We start from the raw sequence: 12,695 nt of genomic DNA on the forward strand, positions 1-12,695 counted from the left end.
TATGAAACGTCCCCTTTGAAAAATTTATACAAGACTGTGCTTAAACTGACACACAATATTTTTAGCGCAATGCAATCTGACTTTCAAAAATTCTTACGAAAGAATGGCCCTGACTAACAATAACCTATACGTTTCACAAATCACTTACCTCACAAAAATCATCGTTACTCAAGCTACTGCAATACAGCGAGCGCCACTACTGCCAGCTAAATAAAAGATTCAAACTACTGAAGGCACTAACTACTGATAGGCATAGTTAGCAAATGAAAGATTTTAATACAGAACAAACAATGTATTTACCTCACTAGTCATAATATATATAGCAGTTCATGACACCAATTCTTTCAAATTTCAAAACTCCGCCATCTCTCTCCCCACGTCCACCACTGCTGGCGGCTCACCTCCAACTGCGCAACGCTACGCGCTGTTAGCATCCAGCTGCCGCTGCCCAACACTACAATGGCGAGTATTACAACAATGCCAACCAGCCACAGACTGCACACAGCACAGCCAGTGATTTTCATACAGAGCGCTACGTGGCGGCGGCGTTACCAATAAAAAAACCTAAACTGCCTACTTACAGTATTACACAGCTAAGTCGTTCGATGTGAACTCTGATTTCTCTTAAACTATCTCTGTATCGCGCCGCTACCTTGCAGTACTACACTACTGGCCATTAAAATTGCTACACCGCGAAGATGACGTGCTACAGGCGCGAAATTTAACCGACAGGAAGAAGATGCTGTGATATGCAAATGATTAGCTTTTCAGAGCATTCACACAAGGTTGGCACCGGTGGCGACATCTACAACGTGCTGCCACGAGGAAAGATTCCAACCGATTCCTCATACATAAACAGCAGTTGACCGGCGTTGCCTGGAGAGACGTTGTTGTCATGCCTCGTGTAAGGAGGAGAAATGTGTACCATCACGTTTCCGACTTTGGTAAAGTGGGATTGTAACCTATCGGGACTGCGGTTTATCTTATCGCGACATTGCTCCTCGCGTTGGTCGGGATCCAATGACCGTTAGCAGAATATGGAATCGGTGAGTTCAGGAGGGTAATACGGAACGCCGAGCTGGACCCCAACGGCCTCGTATCACTAGCAGTCGAGATGACAGGCATCTTATCCGCATGGCTGTAACGGATCGTGCAGCCACGTCTCGATCCCTGAGTCAACAGATGGGGACGTTTGCGAGACAACAACCATCTGCACGAACAGGTTGACGACGTTTGCAGCAGGATGGACTATCAGCTCGGAGACCATGGCCGCAGTTACCCTTGACGCTGCATCACAGACAGGAGCGCCTGCGATGGTTACTCAACGACGAACCTGGGTGCACGAATGGCAAACGTCATTTTTTCGGATGAATCCAGGTTCTGTTTACAGCATCTTGACGGTGCCATCAGTGTTTGGCGACATTTCCGTGAACGAACATTGGAAGCGTGTATTCGTCATCGCCATACTGGCGTATGATCTGGCGTCAGGGTATAGGGTGCCCTTGGTTACACGTCTCGGTCACCTCTTGTTCGCACTGACGGCACTTTGGACAGTGGACGTTACATTTCAGATGTGTTACGAGCCGTGGCTCTACCCTTCATTCGATCCCTGCAGAACCCTACATTTCAGCAGGATAATGCCCGACCGCATGTTGCATGTCCTGTACGGGCCTTTCTAGATACAGAAAATGTTCGACTGCTGCCCTGGCCATCACATTCTTCAGATCTCTCACCAATTGAAAACGTCTGGTCAACGGTTGCCGAGCAATTGGCTCGTCATAATACGCCAGTCACTACGCTTGATCAACTGTGGTATCGTGTTGAAGCTGTATGGGCAGCTGTACCTGTACACGCCATCCAAGCTCTGTTTGACTCAATGCCGAGGTGTATCAAGGATGTTATCACGGCCAGAGGTGGTTGTTCTGGGTACTGATTTCTCAGGATCTATGCACCCAAATTGCGTGAAAATGTAATCACATGTCAGTTCTAGTATACTTGTCTAATGAATACCCGTTTATTACCTGCATTTCTTCTTGGTGTAGCAACTTTAACGGCCAGTAGTGTATATTGAACGAAATGTATGCTCTCACTATATTCATCTAGAAGTGAACCGGTGATCTCGGTTCGTCAGGAACGTAGCTGTCTGCGTGCGTGCGGATCGTTTCGCCAGCGAGGTGCGTCTCGCAAGGCGGTGTCAGGTGCGTGTAGGGGCTCTTGGCGCTGTGGCCTGCTCTAGGTCGATTTGTGGTTTTAAAAACGTTAAATACGCCTCTGTTAACGATACAGACACACATATATATGATGCAAGCTCCTTATGCTGGCCACATTTTTTTGAAATAAATAAAAATCTGTAGTGTGCTAACACATGTCAGCTATTAATGTTATTACCTGAGACGTACTGACTCTGATCTTTGTCTATAATGATGATATAGGCTGAAGCAATGAATTAGAACTTGAACTAGCAATGGGATTGGGTTCAGGGTCTTCTGCTTACTATGCACGTGCCTTAACCACTGCACCACACTGGCAATGAAGTTACTGAAGCTACACAGATTTTCCTAGTCACAGAAACATTAACTGTATACGATTAATATATCACCTACACCTAAGATACAGGTAGATTAACTCCATTTCGCTCATTGCTAATGTGCTGTCCCAGTATTGGAGAGGCTCTGCAGTACTGATGTGAGCCGGCCGAAGTGGCCGAGCAGTTCTAGGTGCTTCAGTCTGGAACCGCGCGACCACTACGGTCGCAGTTTCGAATCCTGCCTCGGGCATGGATGTGTGTGATGTCCTTAAGTTAGTTAGGTTTAAGTAGTTCTAAGTTCTAGGGGACTGATGACCTAAGACGTTAAGTCCCATAGTGCTCAGAGCCATTTTTTGAGTAATGATGTGAATTTAGAAGGTGAACAGCAGTGGGCTGAGGCATGAATTGGAATTTGTATTGGGTGTATAATCCATGCAGCTGCGCTGGCAGCGATGCCAGTGTGTTGCAATGGTTTTTGGATCTGACCAGTAAGCAGAAGACGTGGGTTCGAATCCCACTAGTGGTTCAAATTTTAGCTCATTGCTTCAGCCTAATCATTATCGTAGACGTCAGCTATTGTTCTGTTCAAAAGTTCCACTATTCTTTCTTTCACCTGGGAGAATTTCGGATAAGCTGGTGTGGTAGGGAGAGGGGCCGATCAGTGGCTACAGGCTCCTTGGTGCACAGTAGGTATATGGTATCGCTCAGGTGACCAGAGCCCTCCAGAGCGGCTTGGAGTGCGTGGACAGCTTGTGGGGGCTCCAGTAGCTGCGGTGGTGGGGATGGCGGGATCTCGTGGAGGCAGTGTGTAACTTGTTTAAAATAACGATAGAGTTCTACTTGTCCTATTGTATTACATGTAGTGGTAATTGCTCAGTCTCGTATTTGCAGTAATCTGCATGTGTCTTTGGAAACAAATCTCAAAGTTATAAAGTTTGAAAGTAGTACAACAAAACACATCTGTAATCGTTTAAGACGCCAACGGTCAAAAAAAAATTTAGATTTTCCCACCGTTTTACACCAGGTTATGTTCGCTGTGGCTATAAAACGCTACAATAATACGGGGTGTTCAAAAAGTCTCTCTGCAGTGCCGTATGTTTGTTACCCGCGCGTGCCGTATGCCGCAGTGAATATACCGAAATGAAACCCAGTGAAATACAAGTTATTAATTTATTGAATATTCATTTTTACTTACAAATTTTCACATTAAATGTTGAAAGTGACCCTCCTGTTGTTGAATACACAATTCAATTCGTCTAATCATGTTTCCAAACACGAGCTGTAACATTTCTTCTGTAACAGAAGTAGTGAAAGTGGATATTGCAGTTTTCACTTCATCGATGGATTTTGGACGGTTTTTATAGACACTTGCTTTCGCTGCTGCCCAGAGGAAAGAACCAGGTGGTGTTAGGTCAGGCGCTCTTGGAGGCCAAAGCCTCTGTGAAATTACGCGATCACCAAAAGCATCATCAAGTTGTGACATTGAAACGCGAGCTGTATGGACGGTTGCACCATCTTGTTCAAAATAACCGTTCAGTATTTCACTTAACACAAGTTCTCCTATGAATGGTTACAGAATATCACTGCAGTAACGTTGTGCGTTTATTTTTTCGTTGAAAAATATGGGACCCACAATCCGACTTCTAGAAATTGTAATCCAAACTCCCATTTTCACAGAATGAAGTGGTCCCTCGTGAATGCACAATGGATTTGCAGTACTCCACATACTAGAATTTTGCGTGTTCATATACCCGGATATGGTAAACACCATTCTTTAATATACTCTGTGCAAGAGTCATAGAAGAAGTCAGCATAAATATGAAATTGTTCTACAGTAATTTGACCCTCTTCTCCCAGCTTCCTTAGTCTCATGTACAAAGGATGTCAGAAATCTTTCAGATTTTCTACATTGTAATTTGCCCAATAATTTGTTTATTTCTTGATGAACTTTCACTATTGTGATTTCTTGTTTCTCAATACATTTAATTGTTGTGGAGAAAGATTTTAGGTGGCTAACAAAAAATGTAGAAGAGCAATAGACATAGGGTTATCAAAGAATTGTTTAAGGATAATAGGACACTTATCAAGAGAAATGAAATACGATTTCAAAGCAGGAAATATCTCTACAATTCTTTCAAATGCTGGTAGCAGAAATAGCCACCTTGTCTTGCAGTGCCCAAGTACAGTTTTGTATTCAGTTTCAGTAAACTTACATAATGACTTCAGAGATTCAACCCTTACTGTATATATGTGGAAATGCTGGTAGAGTTTGTTTACAATTTATTGGCAGTCGATGGGTAGGCAATCTGAGCCAGTTTGTAAGGAATTGAGCACCACATGTGCTGGATAGCCAACACCTACTATATTATTCACTGTGTTCTGTTGCAGTTTACAGAACAAATTGTTTTTCCCTTTCCTCTGCTTACCACCCAAATTGGTGTTGGTGTTGCCTGCAGAAACTGCAATCACCTTTCCCTCAAGATCATATTTCTTTAAAACCTCCAGCACAAAATTCTGAAATAAATCTGAAGTTTCTCCAGCTAAATTAACCAATTCGAGCACTTTCACCGTGATGTCATTTTCAGGGTGAAAATACCTGATAAGAAGAGGAACCAATTTCAAATTCAGATGATTCGACGTATCAATCATCACAGAAATGAATGGAGCACTTTTTAGTTCATTTAAAACCTGCTGAGCTGCATACGGTGCAATAACATTTGAAATGATTGCATTACATTTTGTGTGTCCACATGTGAATTTAGGATTAAAAACTTGTTTAACAACTGCTGTAGCGCAGTCCACTAACTTAAAGCTATGGTTATGCATTGCACTGTGGTATGCAAACGTAGCTTCTTGTGCTGCCAACTGCCTATCCATTTCTGTTACTGATTTTAAGTTTACATAGTAGTCACTCACGCATTTATTTCCTCTTTTCGTTTGAACACTCATGCGATGTTTCTTCATGTTAATGTGATTCACAATGTCAGACCTTCTACCATGACCAATAGCTTATTTTGATCTGGACAACGTACATTCTACAGCTTCTCCACTAACAGTGATAAAAGGAAACTCGCTTTTTATATTGCTGTTAAAATTACACTTTCGTTTTGGTATAATGAAACAGTGATTGCACAGCGGAAAACATTAACATTGTGGTGACGGAAGCCAGAGAGCAAATATCAGCGGTGTAGAGTATCTCTGCACCGAATGGACGGATTCAGTGGATCTATTTAGAGGAGAATAATCTTCGTTGTTATTCGTAACCTTTAGTGCGTTTAAAATTATTTGCGATTTTTGACGGTTCGGTACATGTTTGGGATATGCTTCCTAGCGTAAATAATTGCGCAGTTAATAGCAAGTCAAACAACCAGTATCGTAAAATACTCTGTTGTTGTTGTGGTCTTCAGTCCTGAGACTGGTTTGATGCAGCTCTCCATGCTACTCTATCCTGTGCAAGCTTCTTCATCTCCCAGTACTTGCCACAACCTACATCCTTCTGAATCTGCTTAGTGTATTCATCTCTTGGTCTCCCTCTACGATTTTTACCCTCCACGCTGCCCTCCAATGCTAAATTTGTGATCCCTTGATGCTTCAGGACAAGTCCTACCAACCGATCCCTTCTTCTAGTCAAGTTGTGCCACAAACTCCTCTTCTCCCCAATCCTATTCAATACCTCCTCATTACTTATGTGCTCTACCCATCTAGTCTTCAGCATTCTTCTGTAGCACCACATTTCGAAAGCTTCTATTCTCTTCTTGTCCAAACTATTTATCGTCCATGTTTCACTTCCATACATGGCTACACTCCATACAAATACTTTCAGAAAAGACTTCCTGACACTTAAATCTATACTCGATGTTAACAAATTTCTCTTCTACAGAAACGCCATTGCCAGTCTACATTTTATATCCTCTCTACTTCGACCATCATCAGTTATTTTACTCCCTAAATAGCAAAACTCCTTTACTACTTTAAGTGTCTCATTTCCTGATCTAATTCCCTCAGCATCACCCGATTTAATTTGACTACATTCCATTATCCTCGTTTTGCTTTTGTTGATGTTCATCTTATATCCTCCTTTTAAGACACTGTCCATTCCGTTCAACTGCTCTTCCAAGTCCTTTGCTGTCTCTGGCAGAATTACAACGTCATCGGCGAACCTCAAAGTATTTATTTCTTCTCCGTGAATTTTAATACCTACTCCAAATTTTTCTTTTGTTTCCTTTAGTGCTTGCTCAATATACAGATTGAATAACATCGGGGAGAGGCTACAACCCTGTCTCACTCCCTTCCCAACCACTGCTTCCCTTTCATGTCCCTCGACTCTTATATAACTGTCATCTGGTTTCTGTACAAATTGTAAATAGCCTTACGCTGCCTGTATTTTACCAATGCCACCTTTAGAATTTGAAAGAGAGTATTCCAGTCAACATTGTCAAAAGCTTTCTCTAAGTCTACAAATGCTAGAAACGTAGGTTAGTATTGCCTCACGTGTTCCAACATTTCTGCGGAATCCAAACTGATCTTCCGCAAGGTCCGCTTCTACCAGTTTTTCCATTCGTCTGTAAAGAATTCGTGTTAGTATTTTGCAGCTGTGACTTATTAAACTGATAGTTCGGTAATTTTCACATCTGTCAACACCTGCTTTCTTTGGGATTGGAATTATTATGTTCTTCTTGAACTCTGAGGGTATTTCACCTGTCTCATAAATCTTGCTCACCAGATGGTAGAGTTTTGTCATGACTGGCTCTCCCAAGGCCGTCAGTAGTTCTAATGGAATGTTGTCTACTCCCGGGGCCTTGTTTCGACTCAGGTCTTTCAGTGCTCTGTCAAACTCTTCCCGCAGTATTCTATCTCCCATTTCATCTTCATCTGCATCCTCTTCCATTTCCAGTACATCGCCGTTGTATAAACCTTCTATATACTGCTTCCACCTTTCCGCCTTCCCTTCTTTGCTTAGAACTGGGTTTCCATCTGAGCTCTTGATATTCATACAAGTGGCTCTCTTTTCTCCAAAGGTCTCTTTAATTTTCCTGCAGGCAGTTTCTAAATTACCCCTAGTGAGATAGGCCTCTACATCCTTACATTTGTCCTCTAGCCATCCCTGCTTAGCCATTTTGCACTTCCTGTCGATCTCATTTTTTAGACGTTTGTATTCCTTTTTGCCTGCTTCATTTACTGCATTTTTATATTTTCTCCTTTCATCAATTAAATTCAATATTTCTTCTGTTATCCACGGATTTATATTAGCCCTCGTCTTTCTACCTACTTTATCTTCTGCTGCCTTCACTACTTCATCCCTCAGAGCTACCCATTCTTCTTCTACTGTATTTCTTTCCTCCATTCCTGTCAATTGTTCCCTTATGCTCTCCCTGAAACTCTCAACAACCTCTGGTTCTTTCAGTTTATCCAGGTCCCATCTCCTTAAATTAGCACCTTTTTGTAGTTTCTTCAGTTTTAATCTACAGTTTATAACCAATAGATTGTGGTCAGAGTCCACATCTGCCCCTGGAAATGTCTTACAATTTAAAACCTGATTCCTAAATCTCTGTCTTACCATTATATAATATATCTGATACGTTTTAGTATCTCCAGGATTCTTCCATGTATACAACCTTCTTTTATGATTCTTAAACCAAGTATTAGCTATGATTAAGTTATGCTCTGTGCAAAATTCTACCAGACGGCTTCCTCTTTCATTTCTTCCCCCCAATCCATATTCACCTACTATGTTTCCTTCTCTCCCTTTTCCTACTGACGAATTCCAGTCACCCATGACTATTAAATTTTGGTCTCCCTTCATTACCTGAATAATTTCTTTTATCTCATCATAGGTTTCCTCAGTTTCTTCATCATCTGCAGAGCTAGTTGGCATATAAACTTGTACTACTGTAGTAGGGGTGGGCTTTGTGTCTATCTTGGCCACAATAATGCGTTCAATATGCTGTTTGTAGTAGCTTACCCGCACTCCTATTTTTTTATTCATTATTAAACCTACTTCTGCGTTACCCCTATTTGATTTTGTATTTATAACCCTGTATTCACCTGACCAAAAGTCTTGTTCCTCCTGCCACCGAACTTCACTAATTCCCACTATTTCTAACTTTAACCTATCCATTTCTCTTTTTAAATTTTCTAGCCTACCTGCCCGATTAAGGGATCTGACATTCCACGCTCCGATCCGTAGAACGCCAGTTTTCTTTCTCCTGATAACGACGTCCTCTTGGTTAGTCCCCGCCCGGAGATCCGAATGGGGGACTATTTTACCTCCGGAATATTTTACCCAAGAGGACGACATCATCATTTAATCATACAGTAAAGCTGCATGGCCTCGGGAAAGATTACGGCTGGACATTTGAGCGTCCCCAAAAAAACTTTCGGGACAGCGGGTCATTTTGGTAAGAATCCTGGGAAAAACGGGACGAATAGACACCCTAAAGTAACGACACACACTAACGACACTACTGACGGTGGCTGAGATAAACGAAACAGTGGAATGTTGGGAGAGTCCACTTCCCTTGAAGTAACCCAGGCAGGCGAACAAATTATACGGCACCCGCGGCTAACAATCATATAGCACTGTGGAGAGACTTTTTGAACACCCCGTAGATTTGACAAGCAAAGTATTAGGGATTTTTTTAAACTTCCTGCCGTTTTCCATACTAGGCGATAAATTATAGTGGCCAGGACCCAAGCGGAGTGCTAGTTGTCTAACAAATTATAGCAGAATAAGCACGGCGCCTGTGATGCCTTGTGTGTGAGCTGTAGCTTGGTTTTTAAAGTGTTGCTTCAAAGTACGAGATATGGCTATTGCTGTAAAACATTTTATTAAAAAAAAACTGATATATTTAGTTATTCTCACACTCAATACTATCCGATCCTCTATCCTTGCAAAGTTCCATGTGGATTTTCAGTGATGTAAGCAGTACTGGAAGTCTTCCCATGTGATGATGACACGTGCTGCTTTTTCTTTCTTTGCTTCAGCGATTGAAACCTTGTTCCTTTTAATGCAGATTTGACTTGTAGAATACGTCAAAGTCACATGACGCTCAGGCGAACAAGGTGGGTGGTTCAACACTCGGGTGCTATACTTCGCTACAATCCTCTCAACAGACAATGTGGTATGAGTCAGGGCACAGTCTGGATGCAGAACCCCTTACTTGTTCTTCCACAAGTCGGATCGTTCTTTTCTTATTTTCTCACAGAGCTGAGAAAGAGCCTCGTAGTAGTAATCTTGGTTAACAGTTTGACCTTCAGGAACCCAGGAACAATTTCATGAATATCGAAAAAAAAATCATCACCTCGATGCACGTGTTGCTCACTGGAGCTTTTTTCGCTCTCGGTGAAGTTGGGCTATCCCAGCTCACGGGTTGGCGTTTAGTTTCTGGAACATAAGTGAAAAACCAAAATTCGTTGCATGTTACCGCTATTTCCAGGAAATTAGGATCATTTTAAGTGGTATTAAAAGTGTCAGTACAAGCGCTATAGCGAGATTCGTTTTGTTCCATCGTGAGAATTTTCGGTCAGAATTTCCCACACACTTTTCTCATTGCTTATGTAAAATTTGCCTTACACATTCTTCGTCAATTGCTAACGTTTAAGCGGTCGATTGAATACTCAGTCGAAGGTCGTACCAAATCAGATTACCTACATTTTCGATATTTTAATTCGTTTTTTTATGATGAAAGGCGTCCCGGGCGTGAATTAACCTGCAACGTCCCCCATCCCGCTTGAATCACACTCCAACACGCGTACTTGGTAGTCTTCGTCATGCTCTTTTTTTAGTAAAAGATAGGCTTCAGTAGCAGCTTTTCCAAGTTTCATATGAAACTTCACGATATTTTGTTGCTATATTATACGCTATTCATTTTTCCGGTAATAAAATATAGACATCAGAGACACCGCATTTGACTGACAAGTCAGTTTCTGAATGCAAAAATACTGCATTTTATAGGGAGAAATGATAATTATGATTAAATAAATCATAGCTTGCAATGTAAAATCTAAGTATTCGTTCTTTCCATGTCACATTCGAGAGTGAAATGACAGAGAGATGGTCGCAAAGTGGTGTTATGCACCCTCGCGGCCAAATGCTTCAAGCGTGAATTGCAGAGTAATCTACAGATGTAGATAATTTAGTTCTACTTCATAAAACGACCTTTTAGCAACGAAGCATATACGTCATGATGACTCTGCGGTACTGGAAGACGAAAGTAAAGCATTTCTCACTTATGTAGATGGTCACACTGATCAGGCTCAGCAGTTCGCTAAAACAATAATAATGTTGAGAAACAGAAAATGTGGTGCCAGCAACATCCTGTTGCTTTCCGGAACTGCGACACCAATTTGTATATTTCACGCTGGCTCAGCACCCGCCGTTTCGCCCGAGTAGATTGTATGGCCTATGGAGAGTTTTTTGTTTTTATTTAATCGAATTTTTGTGTGGTTCACAAACTGCAACCACGATAATTAACGCTGTATAATCACGGTCTTTTCCGAATGTACTTCTGACCAAAAATCGATTCTGGTAGATGGAGTCTATAAGTTTTTGTTAATCATGACTCATGCGTTCTTGTGGAAATATTTCTATAGGAACTTTCATCGGCTAATAAATATTTCTTTGTATCTAACTGAGAAGTGAAAAACCAATTTTCTTGAATTTATCTTTAATTTTTTTTTAATGGAACGACATATTCAGTAAAAATTTTCATCTCCTATTGCGCACTCTCTAAGGGGTTGAAGTACCAGAAATACTAAACACATATTTTTTTTTATTTCTAACCGAGAAGTCAAATATCATTTGTCATAGATGTAGCCTTAACAATCTTTTAGTAATTATTTAGTAATTATTTATTTCTTTAAAAAAAGCGTTCATCTACTATTTTATCCCCTTAGTTGTTGAATTCCCAAAAAAATGTGTAAACACGTATTTTTTTTATTTTCATACTGAGAAACTAAATATTAGTTTTAGTAGTTCTAGCTTCAAAATTCCGTTAAAAGCGATATACTTTCAAAAAGTCTTTCATCCTCTGTTTTCACCCCCTTGGGATTGAAATTTCTTACAATCTCCTCTCCAAACTTCAAGTTTCTGTTCTTAGCGGTTTGGGTCGGGAGATGATGAGTCAGTGGATCAGTGTGATCCTATTTCACCTCCTTAGGGGTTGGATTTCCAAAAACGGTGAAACAAGTATTTTGTAATTTCTAACTGAAAACCCAAATTGAAGTTTTCATAAATTTAGCTCTAAAAATTCTTTCATAATATTTTCATAAAAAATCTCATTCCCTCTTACACCCCCTTACGTCTTCAATTTCCAAAAAAACACTGAAACACGTTTTTTGTTTGTAACCGAGAAGTCAAGTAGCAAGTTCATAAATGTAGCTCTAAAATACTTCAGTCATTCTTTAATAATGATACATTTTCAAAAAAAGCTTTCTCCGACTGTTTCATTCCCATAGGCTTAAATTTCCAAAAAATGCTGTAACACGTATTTCCTTATTTCTGACCGAAAAATCAAATATAATTTTCGTAGCTCTACCTTCAAAATTAACTTAGTATCGACATTTTTTTTTAAAAAAAATCCTATTCCCTATTTCGTCTCCATAGGATTGGAATTTCGAAAAATCTCTTCTTAAACGTCGCCTACCGTATAACATTCACACTTTCTCCAAATTTCAAGTTTCTATCCTTAGCGGTTTGGGTAGGGTGATGATGAGTCAGTCAGTGTGCCACTCAATACGTCAGGCCATTGCTTTTTAAATATAGAGACTTGGAGCTACTCACACTTCGATGCAGTGGGCTGCGGTGAGTGCCCACTGCTCGTTCACGATGGAAGCACCGCACATGTGACTTCCACTCCTCTGCAGCGACACCTGAAACACAAAGCACTGCCGCCTCTGAGTTGTTTCAAACATCCGAAAAAATGACGAACAGATAACATCTGTACCGCAAGCCACGTTACGGTATGTGGCGCAGGGAATTTCCTCTATAAACATCAGTTTCGAACTTCCCTGTTCCATTCGTAAATGGTGCATGGGAGGAACGACTGTTAATAAACCTCCGTATGACTTCTAATTTCTCTGATTTTTGCCGCCGGTCATTTCGTGAGACGTATCTGGGAGGAATGTATCCTCTGGGAATTTCAACAATAAATCTGTCCATGTAGCGTTT

The 12,695-nt window shown here is 40.9% G+C and overlaps 1 protein-coding gene across 1 annotated transcript in view; it reads right to left on the bottom strand.

The window, feature by feature from the left end:
* Window positions 1-12,695, bottom strand: part of LOC126291597 (trypsin alpha-4-like) — an 82,519-nt gene that overhangs the window by 49,807 nt on the left and 20,017 nt on the right. Inside the window, exons 3-4 of the mRNA XM_049985172.1 lie at window positions 12,309-12,397; window positions 4,954-5,123 (exon numbers count right to left, since the gene is read on the bottom strand). Of these exons, the coding sequence (XP_049841129.1) occupies window positions 4,954-5,123; window positions 12,309-12,397 (259 nt within the window). The remainder of the gene's footprint in view (window positions 1-4,953; window positions 5,124-12,308; window positions 12,398-12,695) is intronic.

This window comes from Schistocerca gregaria, chromosome 1 (assembly GCF_023897955.1).
Source record: "Schistocerca gregaria isolate iqSchGreg1 chromosome 1, iqSchGreg1.2, whole genome shotgun sequence".
Taxonomy (NCBI): Eukaryota; Metazoa; Arthropoda; class Insecta; order Orthoptera; family Acrididae; genus Schistocerca; species Schistocerca gregaria.